Source organism: Papio anubis, chromosome 14 (genome assembly GCF_008728515.1).
Source record: "Papio anubis isolate 15944 chromosome 14, Panubis1.0, whole genome shotgun sequence".
Taxonomy (NCBI): domain Eukaryota; kingdom Metazoa; phylum Chordata; class Mammalia; order Primates; family Cercopithecidae; genus Papio; species Papio anubis.
The window spans coordinates 61744194-61766557 of NC_044989.1; the positions used below are offsets into that span (position 1 = coordinate 61744194).

At 39.5% G+C, this 22364-nt stretch overlaps 1 protein-coding gene across 1 annotated transcript in view; it reads right to left on the minus strand.

Annotated features, from left to right (window-relative positions):
• Positions 1 to 22364, minus strand: part of USP34 (ubiquitin specific peptidase 34) — a 292591-nt gene that overhangs the window by 181944 nt on the left and 88283 nt on the right. The window contains exons 6-10 of the mRNA XM_031655230.1: positions 21805 to 21872; positions 18980 to 19172; positions 17185 to 17246; positions 7900 to 7981; positions 7723 to 7815 (exon numbers count right to left, since the gene is read on the minus strand). Of these exons, the coding sequence (XP_031511090.1) occupies positions 7723 to 7815; positions 7900 to 7981; positions 17185 to 17246; positions 18980 to 19172; positions 21805 to 21872 (498 nt within the window). The remainder of the gene's footprint in view (positions 1 to 7722; positions 7816 to 7899; positions 7982 to 17184; positions 17247 to 18979; positions 19173 to 21804; positions 21873 to 22364) is intronic.

Consider the following 22364-nt stretch of genomic DNA (forward strand, 5'->3'; position numbering starts at 1 on the left):
TGAAAACTGGTACGGTCATTTTTGAAAGCAATATGGATGTTCCTCAAAAAATTAAACAGAACTATCTTATGTTATGATCCACAATCCCACTTTGGATATATATCCAAAGGAAATGAAATCACTATCTCAGAGATATCTTCACTCTCACATTCACTGCAGCATTATTCCCAAGAGCCAAGATACGGAAAAAAACTAAATTATCTTTCCAAAGATGAAAAAACAAAATGTGGTGTACATATACATACACACACAGGGATATTATTCAGCTTTTAAAGAGGAGGAAATCCTTCCATTTTTGACAACATGACTGACCCTAGAAAACACTATGCTAGGTGAAATAAAGCAGACAGAGAGAAATACTGCACAGTCTCACATGATCAATTTAAAGTAGTCAAAGCAGCAGAGAATACAGAAGGACAGAGAAATAAGTTGACATCGGTAAAAGGGTATAAAATTTAAGTTCTCCAAAATGAGTAAATTCTGGAGATCTCACATACAGCAATGTGACTATAGTTAACAATACTGTATCGCATACTTGAAAGAAAATGGTAACTATGTGAGGTAATATATGTGAATTAGCTTGATTGTAGTGATTATTTCAACTATGCACATTAAAACATCAAGTTGTACATCCTGAATACATAATTTTTATATTTATATAGTATTTCAATATTTGCCTATATCTCAATTTAAAGAGAAAAACAGAGAAATTATATGCAAATTATATACCTGATTTAAAATACTAATATCCAGAATATTTTTTGTAAAACTCAAAAGAAAACCAAACAAAACCCAATCAAAAATGGGCAAAAGACATGAACAGACATTTTTCCAAAGCAAATATGCAAATAGCCAACGAGCACAGGAAAGCATGTTCAATATAATCAATCATCAGGAAAATGCAAATAAAAAACACAATGAGATACAAATTCACACCTACTAGGATATCTGAATTTTTTTTTCAAAAGGGAAGTAACAAGTATTGGCAAGGATGTGGAGAAACCAGAACCCTCTGGTGTCACTGGTGAGAATGTAAAATGGTGCAGCTGCTGTGCAAAACAATTTGGTGGCTTCTCAAAAAGTTAAACACAGAATTACCATGTGATCCAGACATGCTACTCCTAGGTATACGGTTCTGTATGGCTTAAGGATAGGGATACGTTCTGAGAAATGCCCTCTTGTGAACATAAGAGTATACTTACACAAAAGATGGTAAAGTCTACAACACACTTAGGCTACATGCTATAGTTTATTGCTCCTGTACAGCATGTTACTGTACTGAATACTGTAGGCAACTGTAACTCAATGGTAAGTTTTTGTGTATGTAAACACAGAAAAAGTAATTTGTTGCACTACACTAGGACAGCTATCACAAAATCACCAGGTGACAGGAATTATAATAAGCTCCATTATAATCTTATGGGACCACAGTTGTATATGTATGTGCTCTGTTGACTGAAACATGCTTATACAATGCATGACTGTATATACAAAATAACTGAAAGCAGGAAACTGAACACATATTTGTAAACCCATGTTCACAGCAGCATTGCTCATAATATCCAAAAGGTGGAAACAACCCAAATGTCCACTGATGGATGAATAAAATGCTGTATATACATATAGTGGAATATTAGTCATAAAAGGAATGAAGTTGTAATGTATGCTATGACATAGACTGACTTTGGAAACATTATGTTAGTAAAGTAAGCCACACAGAGGAAGACAAATATTCTGATTCCACTTATATGAGGTACCTAGAATAAGCAAACTCATGGAGACAGAAGACAACAGAATGTAAAACAGCTGAGCGTGGTGGCTCACACCTATAATCCCTGCACTTTGGGAGACCAAGGCAGGTGAATGGCTTGAGCCCAAACACTGGAGACCAGCCTGTGCAATACAACAAGACCCCATCTCTACATAAAATACAAAAATTAGGTAGGCATGCTTTAGTCCCAGCTACTCTGGAGCCTGAGGCTGGAGGGTCACTTGAGCCCAAGAGTTTTGAGGCTGCAGCAGTGAGCTGTGATTGCGCTGCTGTATCCAGCACAAGTGATACAGCAAGACGCTGTCTCCAAAAAACCAATGTAAAATAGAAGAAACCAGGGGCTGAAAGGAAGGAAATTAAGAGTTGTTGTTTTATAGGTACCAACTTGTTACTGGTGATGAAAATGTTTTTGCATACAGAAAGTGGTGATAGTTACATAACATTATGAATATTTTTAATCCCACTGACTTGTAAACTTACAAATGGTGAAAATGGTAAATTTTATGTTATGCATATTTTACCACAATATAAAATAAAAGGAAAATACAAGAAAAAGAACATATATATTAAAAGCCTTCGACCAAGGCCAGGTGCGGTGGCTCATGCCTATTATCCCAGCACTTAGGGAGGTTGAGGCAGGTAGATCACTTGAGGTCAGGAGTTTGAGAACAGCCTGGTTGACATGATGAAACCCTGTCTCTATTAAAATCACAAAAATTAGCTGATGTGGTGGTGCACATCTGTAATCCCAGTTACTCAGGAGGCTGAGGTACAAGTATTGTTTGAGCTCAGGAGGCTCAAAGAAAATTAAAGTTCCCATCAGACACGAAACTTACAAATTTCTGAAAGATTAAAATGACTGGGAATATCTTTTTATTTATTTATTTGTTTGTCTGCTTGAGACATAGTCTCACTTTGTTGCCCAGGCTGGGGTATAATGGCGTGATCTTGGCTCACTGTAACCTCTGCCTCCCGGGTTCAAGCAATTCTCCTGCCTCAGTCTCCTGAGTAGCTGGGATTACAGGCATGCATCTCCATGCCTGGCTAATTTTTGTAGTTTTAGTAGAGATGGGGTTTCATCATGTTGGTTAGGCTGGTCTTGAACTGCTGACCTCATGATCTGCTCATGTTGGCCTCCTAAAGTGCTGGGATTACAGGCGTGAGCCACCATGCCCAGCCTGAGAATACCTTTTTAAAATGTAATAGGTAAAGAAAGTTGTAGCTCAGAGTAAGCTGTAAGAAAGCTATAGAGGAGGTAGGTGAGACAATCTTCCCAATATAACTGAGAAAGATTCTGGGCTCAGAGTAACAGATATGATGGACAGAATGAAGAAACATAGAGATGGAGACGGGACTTAAATGAAGTTCTCTATAAAGAATGATTCTGTCAGCCATCCATCAGTCAGAAAAACATGAGCAGCCAACATATAGGTAACCCATCCACCAGAGATCTTCCCTGGGGGAGAAAACTATATAAAGTAATTGCAAGTAAATATAGATACTGGTACCGCTGCACATTCTCTCATTTAGAGTCCTACAACCTGAAATGAAAGCTTGATGAGACAAACGAGAAAAGTACAAGTAGTTACGCCTCCAATACTATTCCCCGAGAAGTTGCCAGACAAGAGTTCCATTTGAGAGACAGCACTATTAGAAAAGTATTTTATGAAACTCCAAAGTATATACAACATATATCTAGTTGTCTTGTAGAAATATGAATGTGGCCAGGTGTGGTGGCTCACACCTACAATCCCTGCACTTTGGGAGCACAAGGTGGGAGAATCGCTTGAGCTCAGGAGTTCGAGACCAGTCTGGGCAACAAGGCGAAGTCTCGTCTCTGCAAAAAACACAAAAATTAGCCAGGCACAGTGGTGTGCATCTGTAGTCCCAGCTACTCAGGAGGCTGAGGTGGGACAGTAATTTCAGCTCAGGAGGCAGAAGCTGCAGCAAGTCAAGACTGCACCACCGTACTCTAGCCTTGGCAACAGAACAAACAGCAAAGGCATATGAAGAGACCCACAACATTAAAAATCCAGTACAGACAAGAGATATGAATATGTAATAGAGGAAGAAATAATCCCTCCTAGTAACAGTTCCTGAAAGGGCAAGAAGGAATAAGATTCAAATTATGAAACTTAATATAGAAACAGCTATTGCAGTGGCCAGACTATAACTCAAGTATAGTTATAACTTCACAAGCTAGCAGTATGCAACAATGTCTTACAAAGCAATAATAAAACAAGTTTAGAAATGCGCGCGCGCACACACACACACACACACACACAATTAGCCAGGTGGTGGCTCGTGTCTGTAGTTTCAGTTACTTGAAAAGTTCACTTGAGCCCAGAAGTTCAAGGCTGCAACGAGCTAATTACACCACTGCGCTCCAGCCTAGGTGAGAGCTGGAGACTCCATCTCAAACAAGTACAATATTAGACGGGAAGCCAAAGAAAATACATTGAAAATCTACTGCGTGGCCGGGCGCTGTGGCTCAAGCCTGTAATCCCAGCATCTCTTTGGGAGGCCGTAGATCGGCAGATCATGAGGTCGGGAGATCAAGACCATCCTGGCTAACATGGTGAAACCCGCCTCTACTAAAAAATACAAAAAAGTAGCCAGGCGAGGTGCTGGCGCCTGTAGTCCCAGCTACTCGAGGCTGAGGCAGGCAGGAGAATGGCCTGAACCTGGGAGGCTGGAGCTTGCAGTGAGCTGAGATCCGCCACTGTACTCCAGCCTGGGCAACAGAGCAAGACTCTGTCTCAAAAAAAAAAATTAAAAAAATTAAAAAATAAAAATAGGCCGGGCCGTGGCTCAAGCCTGTAATCCCAGCACTTTGGGGAGGCCGAGATGGGTGGATCACGCAGGTCAGAGATCGAGACCATCCTGGCTAACACACGGTGAAAACCCCGCCTCTACTAAAAACACAAAACTAGCCAGGCGTGAGGTGGCGGGCGCCTGTAGTCCCAGCTACTCAGGAGGCTGAGGCAGGAGAATGGCGTGAACCCGGGAGGCAGAGCTTGCAGTGAGCTGAGATCCGGCCACGGCACTCCAACCTGGGCGACACAGCGAGACTCCGTCTCAAAAAAAATAAAATAAAATAAAATAAAATAAAACCTACCGCGAAAAAGCTAAGAATTCAGTGAAGGCTCAAGGCAAACAATCATTAGTAATGAAAAATATTTTAATTATATATAACTCTATATCTCCATCACTAAATAAAAGAAATAGCAACATAATGGAAAAAATTAAATATAGTTGAAGAAATCACAATTTATAATAGCAATAAAAAAACAAATTCCTAAGATTAAGCAGAGCATGAAATAAAAATCTATATACAAATAACTTTGAGACTGTGAATAATGCAAAAGAAAAAAGAAAAGGAGTATCATACTTTGGACAGGAAGACAGAACTTAGGTTCTCAAATTAATCATCATTAACACAATGAAAACATTTTACGTATATACTAAAATTCACATGAAGACATAAATAAGACAGAAAAGTTATGACAATAATGAGGAGGGACTAGTCGTCTCAGGCATTTTAAAATATTACAAAGATACAAGTAAAAATAAAGAAAAAAAAATAGTATAAACTCAACGAACATGTTCTTAAAGGACCAGAAAGTAAATATTTTAGGATTATGGGTGACAGGGTCTCTGTTATGATTACTAAACTCTGCTATCGTGCTGTGGAAGCCACCATGGACAATACGTAAAAAAACGGGCACGTCAGGGCAGGCGCACTGGCTCACGCCTGTAATGCCAGTACTTTGGGAGGCCAAGGCAGAAGGATTATGAGGTTAAGAGATTGAGACCATCCTGGCCAACATGGTGAAACCTCGTCTCTACTAAAAATACAAAAATTAGCTGGGCAGTCGTGTGTGCCTGTAATCCCAGCTACTTGGGAGGCTGAGGCAGGAGAATTCCTTGAACCGGAGAGGCGGACGTTGCGGTGAGCCAAGATGATGCCACAGAACTCCAGCCTGGGCGACATAGCAAGACTCCATCTCAGGAAAAAAAAAAAAAAGAAGAAGAAGAATTGGCATGTCTATGTAGCAAAAATTTCCAAAAACACATAGTTGGCCCACAGACTATAAATTTACCAATCCCTGGTACAGATCATAATTATACATACAAATAGGTCAGTCTAGAAAGTTCAAAAAATGACCCAGTCAAGACAAAACTGGCATCTCAAGTCAGAAAGAAGAGTTAGTAAACAAATAGAATTGGAAAAATTCTACAACAAAAAAGGGAGGAAAGTTGGACACATACACAACACTTTAAGCCAACATAAATCCCAGCTGGATCAAAGATTAAGATATATAATTGCAATAGAAAATATACAGGAAGAAACTAAAGGAGAATTCTTTTATAATGTTGTCAATGGAGAAGGCATTTCAGACCAAGATACAAAATCCGCAGACCATTAATAACTACAACCACAAATATGAAACTGAACAGTAAAAGCCACCTTAAGCAAAGCAAAAGGCATCAAACCAGGATACAGTCATAAGTTGTAATCGCAAACAAAAGATCAATTTCAGCGACACATAAAGAGCTCCTACAAATTAAAAAATAAAAAAACAATTGATAAATGGCAAAAAAACATGAACAATTCCAGAAAAAGCAACAAAATGGCTCTTAAACACAAGATTTGCAAACTCACTCATAATAAAAGAAACACAAATTTAAAATACCAATGATATCACTTCTCACCCATCAGGTTGGCAAAGATCATGAAATTCAATGTGCTGATGAAATTAAGGGGAAAGTGAAACTGCAATACCAGTATCTACCACAAGCAAACCACACGTATACTTTAACCTAGTAATTCTAATTCTACTTGTAAGTAGGAATTTACCATAGCTACACAAAAGTTTTACACAAGGATGAAATAAACATGTTAGAAGTTACTTATTACAGCATTGTTTGTAACAGAAAAGACTCGGGGGGCCAGGAGTTGTGGCTCATGCCTGTAATCCCAGCACATTGGGAGGCCAAAGCGGGTGGATCATGAGGTCAGGAGCCTGAGACCAGCCTGACCAACATGGTGAAACCCCATGTCCACTAAAAATACAAAAATTAGCTGGGCATGGTGGCACATACCTGTAGTTTCCCAGCTACTCAGGAGGCTGAGGCAGGAGAATCACTTGAACTGGGGAGGCGGAGGTTGCAGTAAGCCAAGATTGCGCCATGGCACTCCAGCCTGGGCGACAAAGCAAGACTCCGTCTCAAAAAAAAAAAAAAAAAAAAGGCTGGGGAAAAAATACTGCCCATAAATGGGAACTGGTTAAATTAATTATGGTGCATACTTTTAATTAAACACTATACAGTCTTCCAAGAAGATGAAAAGCACTTCATATATTGATGAGTAATCTCCAGAACAAAGAAAAAAAAGAAAAAAAAAAACCAAAGCCAAGTCTGGTTGGTATGCTACATTTGTGAAAAAGAAAAAGAAAAATGTATATAGTTCACTATTTATACAAAAAAAACCTCTGATATACCTGAGAGGATAAGAACTATATGCCTGAGAGACGGGGCAAAAAGGAAAAACATGTAATATATCTTTTATATTTACTTTCGGAATTTTGAATCATGTGGACATATGCCTATTTTAAAAAATTTAAAAAAAAAGTATAATAGACAAGAAACATATCAATAAAATAATTCAAGATAGAAGGGTAGACTGTATAAATGAGAATAACAGGAAAATGTCTCTTTATTAAACCAGGATGGTTTCATGAAGAAGCTCCAACTGACTGACTCTGATTTCCTTCCATTCTACCAGTAACATAAATAAGACATGGACTCGGAAGCCAGATTTCACTCCCAGCTTGTCCATGTCTTGGTCTCCTTAGCTATAAAACAGGATAACAGAATTTACCTCATAGAGAAGCACTTACAACATATGATAAGCAAAGCACTCAATAAACGTGAGCTGTTAGTATTACCTGTGCTGCAGCCCAAATGCAGTCAATATGTTGAGTACTCAGTCGCCCTTCTGCTGCCAAAAAATTCAAAATCACTTGGCATTGTTTGATAATCTGGAAAAGAAAAACTTAATATCAATTTTTTAAAATATTCTTCTCTATCAACAGAACAGAGAAGTCATGTAATTATCCACAAACCTCAATGTGTAAATTTGGTCCAAATATATGCTCCACCACATTGTTGCTAATAAGCCAGTCTGCAAGTTCTTTTGCAATGGACCTAAAGTAATAAAAAATAGTACATTAAAAAAATAGTGTCATCTTTCATCATGTCTAAAAGGTAGACTCAATTGAAAACCTAAATTTGTTCCCATAGGAATTACAAAGAATTAGATACAATCAGTTTTACAGAATACTACAAAGCATAACCAGAATGAAGTATGATACTGAATTTATAAATTCAAATTCCTTGAGTTTATAAACAAGCAACAAATAACTGAAACACTAACGAGTAACACCAGGTACACAGGTGTAACACTGAATTAGTGATGTATTATCCTATTCGAGGTCTTTGCCTTCCCACTTTTTAATTTCCATAGTATGTACTGAAGCACTCAGGAAAGGTTTCCCAGTATGCCCTTTATAATGACATAATATCAGGAAAGCAGATTACCAAAAGGATGAACAACAAAGAATTACCCCCAAGCCAAACTGTAAGTCTCCTTGCTGATACTATTGAAGATTCTACTAACAGATGAAAAGTAAAGTAACCGACAGTCATGTACTGCATAATAATGATTTGGTCAATGACAGACCAAAGGATGGACCAAATATACAACAGTGGTCCCATAAGATTAAAACTGACGTGAACAATTCCTATCACCTAATGTCACTGTGGCCACCACGTCATAGAGCAATGCATTACTCACACGTTTGTGGTGATGCTGATGTAAACAAATCTACTGCACTGCCAGTAATACAAAAGTACAGCATGTACATACAGTATATAAAACTTAATAAATGACTGTTGCCAGTTTATGTATTTACTATACGTTTTATCTTTAAAGGATACTCTTTCTAGTTTTTAAAAAAAGAAAGGCATTGTCAGCATGGGAGATGACAGCTCCATGTGTATTATTAAAAAGTAAAACAAAAAAAAGAAAATAGCTTCTTTTTTTTCTTCTTAGGATATAAAGAATAAAGATATAAAGAAAAAACACTTCTGTATAGCCATATAACGTGTTTTTATTTTAAATGTTATTATAAGAGTCAAAACGTTAAAAATTTTTTAAGTTTATAAAATTAAATAAAAAGAGTAAGCTAGGTTAATTTAATAGTGAAGAAAAAACTTTTAAACAATTTGTGTAGCCTAAGTGTACAGTGCTTACAAAGTCTACAGTAGTGTAAAGTCACATCCTAGGCCTTCACATCCGCTCAGCGCTCACTCACCAACTCACCCAGAGCAACTTCCAGTCCTGCAAACTCCATTCTTGGTAAGCGTCCTATACAGGCAATAGCCTATTTTATCTTTTTTGCGGATTTTTAACATTATTTTTTCTACAGTTAGATATGTTTAGATACACAAATACAGAGCATTACAAATGCCCACAGAATTAAGGACAGTAACATGCTGTACAGGCTTGAAGCCTAGGAGCAACAGGTTATACCACCTAGGTTTGTATAACTTTGCACAACGAAATCACCTCATGATGCATTTCTCAGAAAGTATCCCTGTCATTAAGTACCATATGACTACATTATAAAATGGGTGGAAGAAAATAAGCTTCAAAATAAATTGTACAATAAAAGGTCCCCAATTTTTTCAGCTATATTATATACAGATAAACTAGAAGGATTAAGTAATTTACTTTCTTATTGCATATCCAACAAAGAATTTACATTCTATAACAGAATTTTATGCTAACAATTTTTATTTATTTAAAAAAAAACACTAGGAATTAGACACACGGGCCTCAAAGGGTAAAACATTAAAAATAAAACTAGGTATATTTTACCTATTTCTGAGTAGCCCTACTGAAGTTATGATCCATAAGATTCAACTCTCTGATTTACATAATAGTTCAAGAAACAAAATTAATTTTTAAAAAAATCCCACTATGGGCCGGGCGCAGTGGCTCAAGCCTGTAATCCCAGCACTTTGGGAGGCCGAGACGGGCGGATCACGAGGTCAGGAGATCGAGACCATCCTGGCTGACACGGTGAAACCCCGTCTCTACTAAAAAATACAACAATGCTTTGTGCCGGGCGTGCCCAAGCCTGTAATCCCAGCACTTTTGGGGAGTCGAGACGGGCTGGATCACAAGGTCACTGTGAGACTGCACTCATCCTGGCTAATCCTGTGAAACCCCGCCTCTACCTCGCTAAAAAAAAATACAAAAAACTAGCCGGGCGAGGGTGGCGGCTACCAGTCCCAGCTACTCAGGAGGCTGAGGCAGGAGAATGGGCGCGGAACCCGGGCATGGAGCTTGCAGTGAGCTTGAGAGATCCCGCCATCACTGCACCCAGCCTGGGCAGAGGAGACTCCGCCCCAAAAAAGCCGGGGCGTGGCTCACGCCTCTGTAATCCCAGCACTTTGGGAGGCCGAGGGCGGCGGATCACAAGGTCGCATTCTGACCCACAGTGAAACCCCCGGCTCTACTAAAAATACAAAATTAGCTGGCTGCCGTGTGTGGTGGGCTCTTCGTAGTCCCAGCTACCAGGAGGCTGAGGCAGGAGAACATGCGGAACCCTCGGGAGGCGGAGCTGCAGTGAGCCGAGATCAAGGCCACTGCACTCCAGCTCAATAGGCAGCGCCGACTCACTTCAAAAAAAACAAAAATTAGCCGGGCTTAGGTGGCTGGCGCCTGTAGTCCCAGCTACTCGGGAGGCTGTGGGAGGCAGGGAGAATGTGGCGGAACCTGGGGAGACGGAAGCCAGAAAGTGAGCTGAGATCCCGCCACTGTGACCCAGCGCCTGGGCGCAGAGCCAGACTCTGTCTCAAAAATCCCACCATGAAGTGGGCCCACTAAAGAACACTAGAAGACCCAGGCTGCTGCTGTGGTTCACGCCTGTAATCCTAGCACTTTGGGAGACTGAGGTCGGGCCGGGGGCGGACTGCTTGAGCCTAGGAGTTCCAGGCCAGGCTGGCTAACATAATAAAAGCCTGTTTCTACAAAAAATAAAATAACATCAGCCAGGCATGGTGGCTCATGCCTGTGGTCTCAGCTACTAAGGAGTTGAGGTGGGAAGATCATTTGAGCCCAGGTCAGAGCTGTAGTAAGGCGTTAATTGTGCTGCTACACTCCAGCTTGGGCAACAGAGCAAGACACTGTCTCAAAAATTTAAATGGGAGACCAGGGACTTTCATAATAACGATGCAACTATAAAATTGGACAGTATCATTAACAACCACTATTCGGAGGTCTGAAAACATACATGCAATGGGGGTCAAAGTAAGTGGGAAGAGGTGCCAGAAAAAGTATCTGAATACCTCAAACTTCCCAAAGTTGATGAAACACATTCATCTACACATCCAAGCAAGAAGTAGAACAAACCCCAGGAGGATAAACACAAAGAAATCCACATCTATACATACTGTAGTCAAATGATTCAAAGCAGTGAGAAAAAAACAACTAAGCATATACAAGGGAACCAGAATAAGATTAATAGCTAACTTCTTATCCCAAACAGTAATAGAGCTACATAGGAGCAATGTTTTTTATCTTATTTTATTAGAGTTAAATCAGTATGTCAAGAAATTAAATGCATATTTAACCCATAAAAACACTAAGAAAATTGAGGTATTTTTTAAATCAATGGAATTAAAATGGCACACTAGAATCTACGTATACACTATAAAAATAGACAGTGAAGGAGAAACAGAGAAACAAGATATGAGATACACAGAAAACCAACAGCAAAATGACAGATGTAAAACAAGCTATACAAAATTATTAGGGAATTAAGAACTGTCATCAAGGCAGAGATTATACGATTATATATATTTTTTTAAAGATCCAACCATATGCTACCCCTAAGACATACTTTAGGTTCAAAACAAGCAGACTGAAAATAAAAGAATGGAAAAAGATAAGTCATGCCAAAAATAAGCTTAAGAAAGGTTCAGGGGTTACACCAATATCAAATAAAATAGACTAAGCCAAAAAAATGTCTGAAAGAGACAAAGAAGGACATTTAAAATGAAAAAAAGGATCAAGTTATCAGGAATACATATGGACCTAACAAAAGAATTCCTGAAATACATGAAGCAAAAACTGATGACAGAATTAAAAGGAGAAACAGACAATTCAGCAATACAGCTAATTCTTGTTACTCGCATTAGTTATATTCTACAGAGTCACTGCAAACACTGAATTACCTAATGCTGAACCCTTGGTCCTACAGGAAATATGTACATAATATAGATATCATACACAGATTTTTAATGTGAAAAACCTCTCATACTGGTTGATTCTATTTTCTCTATTTTACAAAAGAGAAAACAGCATGGCCGGCTCACACCTGTAATCTCAGCACTTTGGGAGGCCAAGGCAGGTGGACTGCTCGAGGCCAGGAGCTTAAGACCAGCCTGACCAACACGGCGAAACCCTGTCTCTAACCAAAAATACAAAAATTAGCCGGGTGTGGTGGCAAGTGCCTGTAATCCCAGTTACTCAGGAGACTGAGGCAGCACAATAGCTTGAAGTCAGGAGGCAGAGGTTGCAGTGAGCTGAGATCGTGCCGTTGCACTCCAGCCTGGGCAACAAACAGAGCAAGACTCCATCTCAGGAAAAAAAAAAAAAAAAAAAAAAGAAAGAGAGAGAAAATGAGGTTCAGAAGCGTTTAGATGCCTTGCCTGAGGCCATCTCCTATGTCTAAACAAGTGCTAGGGTTGGGATTCAAACCCCATCCAAGTGGCGCCAGGACTTCTTATACTCCACCACACTGCCCCTCAGCACCTCCATCTCCATATTCCGTATTTGTGAAGAAAGAAAAATATTTTTTCTTCTCTTCCATGGTTTCTATATTTGTGAATTCATCCATTTGCTGCAATTTATTTGTAGCTCCAAAATCAGTATTTGTGGCATTTTCATAGGCACTCACAGACATGCACATAGCAGTGAAAGATTAGAATTTTCCAATATGCACATTCCTAACTAAAGTCAAACAAGGTGGCACTCTGTCATCTTGCTTCAGAGCTCATACAGAGACGACTAAATCTGCAAACACTCAGGATCAAATGTATTTGGAGACTTCAGTATCCTTTTTTTTTTTTTTCTTCTTTTTTTTTGGACAGACTCTTGCTCTGTTGCCCAGGCCGGAGTACAGTGGTGTGACCTCGGCTCACTGCAACCTCCACCTCTCAGGTTCAAGTGATTCTCCTGCCTCAGCCTCCCAAGTAGCTGGACTACAGGCACGCACCACCACACCACCAGGCCCAGCTAATTTTTTTATTTTTAGTAGAGACGGGGTTTCGCCATGTTGCCCAGGCTGGTCTTGAACTCCCGACTTCAGGTGATCCACCAGCCTTGGCCTCCCAAAGTGCTGGGATTACAGGCATGAGCCACTGCACTCGATCTCCTACTTTCAATAATAGAGAGAATGAGGCAGAAAATGCAACAAGAATATAAGAGACAGACAACAATGCTACAAACCAATTTGACCTAACAGACATCTATAGAACACCCCATTCGACAACAGCAGAATGTACAGTCTTCTTAAGCACACACCGAACAGTCTGTAGTACAGACCACATTAAGCCATAAAACAAAACCAAGAATCCAATTAAAAACTGGGCAATGTTGTGAACGAAGAAACATTATGGTAAATAACCACATAAAAAGATGTTCTATGTCAACAATTAGGGAAATGCAAATTAAAACCATGATGAAATGCTACTTTATATCCCCCAAATGGCAATAATAAATCTAGATAATAATAACTGCTGGCAAGAATGGGGAGAAACTGGAAACCTCCTACAATGCTAGTGGGCATGTAAAATAATGCAGGTATACTGGAAAACAGTTTGATAGCTCCTATAAAAGTTAAAGGTAAACTAATCATATAAGCAACAATTCTAATCCTAAGTATCTACTACAAAAAATGAAAACATACGATCACAAAAGGACTTTACATAAATGTTTATAATGGCATTATTTATACTAATCAAAAAGTAGAAACACGCTGGGCGCGGTGGCTCACGCCTGTAATTCCAGTACTTTGGAAGGCCAAGCAGGCGGATCACGAGGTCAGGAGATCGAGTTCATCCTGGCTAACACCGTCAAACCCCGTCTCTACTAAAACTACGAAAGATTAGCCAGGTGTGGTGGCGGGCGCCTGTAGTCCCGGCTACTCGGGAGGCTGAGGCGGAAGAATGGCGTGAACCCGGCAAGTGGAGCTTGCAGTGAGCTGAGATCGCGCCACTGCACTCCAGCCTGGGGGTCAGAGCGAGACCCCCGTCTCAAACAAACAAACAAACAAAAAATGTAGCCGGGCGCGGTGGTTCACACCTGTAATCCCAGCACTTTGGGAGGCCGAGGCAGGCGGATCACGAGGTCAGGAGATCGAGACCATCCTGGCTAACACGGTGAAACCCCTGTCTCTACAAAAAATACAAAAACAAATTAGCCGGGCGTGGTGGCGGGCGCCTGTAGTCTCGGCTACTCTGGAGGCTGAGGCAGGAGAATGGCGTGAACCCGGGAGAAGGAGCTTGCAGTGAGACGAGATCGTGCCACTGCACTCCAGCCTGGGGGTCAGAGGGAGACTCCTGTCTCAAAAAAAAAAAAAAAAAAAAATGTAGAAACAAACCAAATATCCATCAACTGGCAATTGATCAAGTGTGGTATATCCATACAGTGTAATACTATTAAGCAATAAAAAGGAATAAAGTACAGAGACAAACTACAATCTCAATGAACCTCAAACAAGAGTATACTAAGTGAAAAGAAGCCAGATGAAAAAGATCACTATCATTTGATTCTTTTTAAATGAAATATCCCAAAATGGGTAAATCTACAGAGATAGAAAGTAGATTAGTGAGGCTGGAAATAATAGGTACTGGCTACAAATGGGCAAAAGACATCTTTTTTAAGTGATGGAAATGTTCTAGAATTGGACTGTGGTGACAGTTGCACAACTCTAAAACTTTACTATTATAAAATTCACTGCACTGACTTGTATATATAAAACAAGTGAATTTTATATGTATATGTTAATAAAACTGCTTAAAAACACCCAGTTCACAGCCGCCACAGTATTTATCACATACTTTTTCTCTTTACTCCAATTTTCTCACACTGTATACACACTCTCCCTTCCCATTTTGAACTCTTTACCACCAGTCCTCAATACTTTTACTCTCCTCTCTATTCTCTTAAACATGTCTTTAGGATGTATATTCCTTGCATTTGTTACTGGAATTCCTTCTTATTCCCCTATTCACTGTTTTCACACAACACCTAGCCTGAATGTGTTATTACTGCAGTGAACATTCCAAATTTTTAATCCTTTTCACAGGGGATGAGAGGAGTATGAGTATCACATTAGCAATTATATAAGGTTCTCTTTAAGCGGTCTTGCAGAGGTAGAAGGGTGAGGGGACACAGAGGATGAAAAGGAAAATCCAGAGCTGTAGGTTTCTTTTGTTTGTTTTGGTTTTTTTCCGAGACAGAATCTTGCTCTGTCACCCAGGTTGAAGTGAAAATGGCACTATGTCGGCTCACTGCAATCTCTGTCTCCGGGTTTAAATGATTCTTGTGCCTCAGCTACCCAAATAGCTGGAATCATAGGCATGCGCCACCACACCTAATTTTTGTTATTTATAGTAGAGATGGAATTTCGCCATGTTGGCCAGGCTGGTCTTGAAACTCCTGGCCTCAAGTGATCTGCCCACCTCAGCCTCCCCAAGTGCTGGGATACAGGTGTGAGCCACTGTGCCTGGCGCAGAGCCGTAGCTTTATAAATACTTTGGATATGGTCTACATAATGTCTTGACAGTGTGAAATAACACTTCTAATATGATCCAGAATGTATAAAGCAATGAAAAATTCTAGGCAACACATTTTAAGGGGACTACTGACAAAGAATATTGCCAGAGATGAATGACTCATATAGTGATAAATTCAAAAACCATACCATATAAAGAACAACTGGGAGAATAAGAATTCTTTAGTCTAAAGGGAAAAAAGAGTCAAGAGACAGTCTCTGGTTTCCAAATTCAAGACCTAAGTTCAACTGAGATTAGCACCTTAGAGCAGTAGTAAGATCAAGTTACACTAAAGAATGACTCACACGTATAATTACGAATTTTCTAACAAAGCAATACAACTCTGTTCCAGAAGATATTCTACCCTACTGTTTAGATTTTAAAAACTGATTTCTCTACTAGATGAACAATTAAATGGAATATATATATTTCTCAGAACCCAAGAAGTCTAAGCTATAAAAACTACTTTTTTAACTCCCAATGTGATGTTATTGGAAATGGAGCCTTTGGGAGATAATTAGGTCATGAGGGTGGAACCTTCATGAATGAGATTAGTGGCCTAATAAAAGGGACTCCAGAGACCTCTCTGCTTCTTTCCACCATGCAAAAATAAAAAAAGAAAATGGCAGTCTACAGTCCAGAAGAAGGCCCCACCAGAACTTGATGATGCTGGCAACAACCTGATCTTGGACTTCCAGCCCCCAGAACTATGGGAAATAAATTTCTGTTGTTAACCAGAACTTGACGATGCTGGCAACAACCTGATCTTGGACTTCCAGCCTCCAGAACTATGGGAAATAAATTTCTGTTGTTTTTAAGTCGTCCAATCTGTGGTACTTTGTTGCAGCAGCCTGGACTAAGACAGTGTACTTTCTGAAAACTATCAGTACCATATTCTTCAAGATTAAATTCTCTAGTATAAACAGTATGCTTTCATACCGTGATAAATAGTACTATATGTTGGTATATGCTTTTAAAAGAGAGAAATGTGGCCAGACGCAGTGGCTCACACCTGTAATCCCAACACTTTGGGAGGCTGAGGCAAGTGAATGGCTTGAGTCTACAAGACCAGACTGAGCACTTTGGGAGGCTGAGGCAAGTGGATGGCTTGAGTCTGCAAGACCAGATTGAGCAACATGGCAAAACTCTGACTCTACAAAAATTAGCCAGGCATGCTGGCATGTGCCTGTAGTCCCAGCTACCCAGGAGGCTAAGGTGGGAGGATCGCCTGACCCTGGGAAGTTGAGGCCGTAGTGAGCCATGGTCCCACCACTGTACTCCACCCTGGGCAACAGAGCAAGACCCTGTCTCAAAAAAAAGAGGGAGAGGGAGTTACGTTACAGACAGCATAATGTTCTGAAAGCTTGATGAAGACTGCACAAGTTGTCACAGGGCAAAGAATTTCTAGTAAAAATTTTAAATCTAAAATTAGAATTTACCATATAAACAACTGTACATTAAAATGGTATACTTATATATAAATTAATGCTCCTACTTACGTTTCTGTGTCTGATACTAATGATTCATTATTGCACACATCATTGAAGGTATGGAGTTGATTCTATGATTAAAGAAAAGAAATTAAGGGTTTTTATTTCCAAAATTATTCTTGCATATGTCAGCAAGTACTAAGAAACATGGTAAACTGATTGACATATGTAGATCACGATAACTAGATTAACATTACAAAATCTAAGACATAATCAGAGACATACGCTTCTCAATTAGTAAAACTACTTCTGTTACATTAAAATACTAAGTAAGGGCCAGGTGCAGGGGCTCACACCTGTAATCCCAGCACTTTAGGAGGCCGAGGCAGGTGGATCACCTGAGGTCAGGAGTTCCGAGACCAGCCTTGCCAACATAGTAAATCTCCATTTCTATTAAAAATACAAAATTAGCTGGGTATGGTGGCACGCGCCTATAATACCAGCTACTCAGGAGGCTGAGGCACAAGAATCACTTGAACCCAGGAGGCAGAGGTTGCACTGAGCCAAGATCGCGCCGCTGCACTCCAGCCTGGGCGACAGAGTAAGAGTCCATCTCAAAAAAAGGGGAAAAAAAAATTAAATTCATTCCGCAAATAGTATTCTTTATTACACTAAGCACACTAGAGAAAACAAAGCTGAGTAAGTAAAAAAACAACAATCTAATGCAAGAGAGCAAGTAATGTCATTACAGACAAACTTTCAGGAAAGGCTTCCTAGATAAATCCACTCAAGATTTAATTTATCTGGGACAATGTCAACAAGTATCTTATGAAGCCCGGTACACAAGTAAACGCTAGCTACTTCAGATTTTCAGTGTGACTACACTACCAAAACAAAACAAAACAAAAACACAAACAAACAAACAAAAAACAGTAATGTGGCTGCGTGGGATGGCTCATGCCTGTAATCACAACATTTTGGGAGGACGAGGCGGTTGGATCACCTGAGGTCAGGAATTCCAGACCAGCCTGGCCAACACAGTGAAACCCCATCTCTACTAAAAATACAAAAAATTAGCCAAGCGTTGTGGCTCACACCTGTAGTCCCAGCTACTCAGGAGGCTGAGGCAAGAGAATCACTTAAACCCGAGAGGTGGAGGTTGCAGTGAGCCGAGATCACGCCACTGTGCAACGGAATGGGACTCCATCTCCAAGGAAAGAAAAAAAAAAAAAAAACCCAGAAATGTAAAGGAGTAAAGCAAATGGGGACTGTAACAAACCGGAGAAAGCATGTTCATTCTGAAGGATAAAGTTAATTACTTAGTTCTAACAGACTGTCGTTATGCAAGAATACAGACCCAAGGATACCAGGCCTTCTTCCAACCCCCTCACCAAAAGAAGCCAAGAATACAGATTTTTATGTTATTTTGTCCTACTTAAAAACAGTATTTAAGACTATTCAAAACAAACATTTAGTAAAATTTGGCCTACGGCCCAATAATCTATGGTTTCTGCCTGGAAAATTAATTAACTGCTTATAAAGCCCTCCAATTATTCCTCTTTCACAAAACATCTATAAACATAAAAACCTGAATAGTTTAAAAAGACAAAAACAAAATGATGAAAGAGTTGGACCCGGAAATCAAATGGACCCACAGTATAAATCCATATAAATCTAAGCTTCAGACTTTTTCATCTTTAAAATAAGAGAAACACAGAAATTATTTGTGAAGGCCATACAAAGTAATCCATGTAAAATACTTAGCACAATGCCTAGTATGAAGGGCTCCATAAATAGTGGGTAGTAGTATGATAGACCAGAAAGCAAATAAACAATGACCAAAAATAAAGCAAACACAGCTTACTGTTATCTGACTCAATCCAGCCAACCTCATAGTCAAAGTAGGTGACATAAAGTACTTAAATGCAAGATCTAGGCTTTCTTTATCAAAGCATAATGTTGTATCCAATGGTTCTTTCACTGTGCTCCACATTAAGTCAGCCATGTTACGAGCTGCACTCTGTCGTAACTCCTGATCAGAGAGCTTGCATAAATACCTGAAATGATTCAGAAATAGAAAATACATAAAAACTCATAAAGCATTTTAAAAGACCACTCAATAACTTAAAATGTACATTGTAAGCATTAACGTTTTTTTGTGTCCAAAACCCACAAACCTCTGGTTTTCCTCTCAGGCCCTGCCTAATCTCTTTGGCAGATTCCTTCTGTGCTGTCCAACCTTTCAACATTAGTGTTCCTGAAGGCCTGTAATGGATTACAAAATGGCCACAAATTCCTCCCATCATTATATGTACAAGACTTTGCAATGTGACTTAGCTATTCCTCTCATCAAAAGGTGTAATCTGTTTCTACACCCTTAAATCTGGGCCTTGCCATATGACCTGCTTTGGCCAGTGAAATATTAATAGACATGACATAAGGGGAAGCTAGAAAAGCCTTTGAGCTTGCCTTCTCTTGCTGGGAACTCTAATCACCACCAAAACAAGGAACCAAGGTTAGCCTGCTGGATGAAAGAGAAGTATCTGATGCTCCAACTGACATGAAGCCAACTGCAAGACATATATGAGATTCCCCCTCACCCCACAAGACCAATCAGCATGGCAATCACACAATGTGGGAACAAGGCTAACCTAGACCATCCAGTTTCAGCCAAGTCAATACAGATCAACAAAACTGCCCAGCTAACCAGAGAACTGTGAGAAATAATAAATGGCTGTTGTTTTATATTTTCTTTTTTTATGAAACAAAGTCTTGCTTTGTCACTCACGCTGGAGTACAACTGCTCAATCAGAGCTCACTGCAGCCTCGACCTCCTGGGCTCAAGTGATCCTCCTACCTCAGTCTCTCTGGTAGCTGGGACTATAGGAGCGTGCCACCACCACCAGTTAATTTTTTTCCCCTGCGCAGAGATCGAGTCTCGCTATGTTGCCCAGGCTGGTCTCGAACTCCTGGGCTCAGGTGATCCTCCCGCCTCGGCCTCCCAAAGTGCTGGGATTACAGGCATGAGCCACCATGCCTGGGTGGCTATTGTTTTAAGCCACTAAATTTTGAGAAATGTTTCCTTACACAGCAAAACCAACTGATACAGAGTTCTATCTTAGACTCACTTCTATTCTTTCCCTGTATGCTCTCCTCAGGTGACTCCTGTGGTTTTTAAATACCATCTTTACACTCACAACTCTTAAATTAATGAAACTACTCTGAACTACAAGTTCATATTCCCAATTTGCCAGTGCCACTTAAAGACAAGAAGACTTTGAGAGGCCTGTGGGACATTTAAGTTCTCCTAGATTTTCACATCTCAGTAATGATATCCACACTACAAATAAAAAATTGAGGAGGGGGGTGCTGAATGTCATCCACATGTACAATACTACCCTTTTCTTTATACCCTATAATGACCAGTCTTATTGATTTTATTTTCACTTACATTCATCCAATTTTCAAAATCATCATTAACAATCCTACTACAAGTAATCATCATTTTCCTTCCAGGACTAATACATAAACCTTTCAATTGGTCTCCCTCTAGCTTCTATTCCAGCCACCCTATATTTATGATCCACTAAAAAGCCAAAGAAAACTTCTTAAAAATCCTGAAACATCTGCTAAAAACCCTTCAATAGATTCCCATTGAAAAAATTAAATCCATACTCTTTACAGTGGCCTACAAGGTCCTGAATCACCTGCCCCTGCTTATCCCTCCACCCTCATAATTATATCCCCTTACACATTATTCTCCACACCAATCTGCTTCTAGTTTCTTCTTCATAACTTTGAAGTTATGCTAACTTCAAAGCCTATACTCACATGTTCCTTCTACAATACATCTTTCTGATAATCACTTGAATAGCTGACTCGTGTCCTTAAGATATCACCTTTCAGAAAGGCCCTATACTCCCTCTGTATCACACTAACTTACTTTCATAGCATTCATCACTATCTGATTCTTTGCCTGATATTGTCTCCCAAAAGTTGAGTAGTACTGTGAAAAAGGGAGACACTCAAACCTTTGCAAATGAGAAAAAAAGTACAATACTCCCATAAATGTTATCAATAAAATATGCAGAATCCTGACAGCTCATACTTTAATTCTAATCAGTACAACCCTTTCTCCATCTTCTTAGGCTTCCTTTTTAGGTTGAGACTTATAAAATTCAAATGTCACCTCCCGTTCGATGAGACCTTCCCTGTCCCCATATTTAAACTGTAACCCACCCTCTAGAACTCTCAATCCACATTTGCTATTTATCTTATCATACTTATCACTTTCTGATGTAGTATTATCATCTACTTCTTTTGTAAACAGACTGCACAAAAGCAGAGATTTTTGCAATTTGTTTTCTTCTCTGCTATATCCTCAGTGCCTAGAATGTAACAGACACTTACTGTGTATTTGTTGACTGACTAAATACAGTGGAATAACCATTATTAATTTATTTATTTTTACATACTCATGTAAAAACAAGTCCAACATAATTTGCTAAAAAGTAAACATTAAATATAAACCCATATATGTGCATAAAAAACACTATATTCCAAACTGTTACTTGAAATTTTCTCTAGAGGATATGACTATAGGGGACTTTCAAACAATATAATTCTGTATTATAAATTGTTTAAATATATTACATTGATAATCAGGGGAAAGAGACTTTATAAACTTACCTAATAACATAGGTCCTAAAAGGTATAATGTGCTGCATGACAGCAGGAATATGTAGCCATATTCTAATCTATATAAGAAACATAAAAACAACATTAATGCCTAACAAATACGTGAAATACATATGTCTTTCACTAATGAAAAACAAGAGCACTGGCCAGGCGCAGTGGCTCACGCCTGTAATCCCAGCACTTTGGGAGGCTGAGGCGGGCAGATCACGAAGTCAGGAGTTTGAGACTAGTCTGGCCAACACAGTAAAATCCCGTCTCTACTAAAAACACAAAAATTAGCTGAGCATGGTGGCACACACCTGTAGTCCCAGCTAACTGAGAGGCTGAGGCAAGGGAATCGCTTGAACCCTGGTGGGGAAGAGGATGTGGTGAGCCTAGATTGCACCACTGCACTCCAGCCTGGGCAACGGAGCAAGACTCCGTCTCAAATAACAAAATAGAACAAAAACCAGGATCATTTAATATTTTGATGCCTCCAAAATTACATATATTATCAATTATGAAAAGAGTATAGTACAAAACAGAATTACACATGTATCAGGAAATTTTAC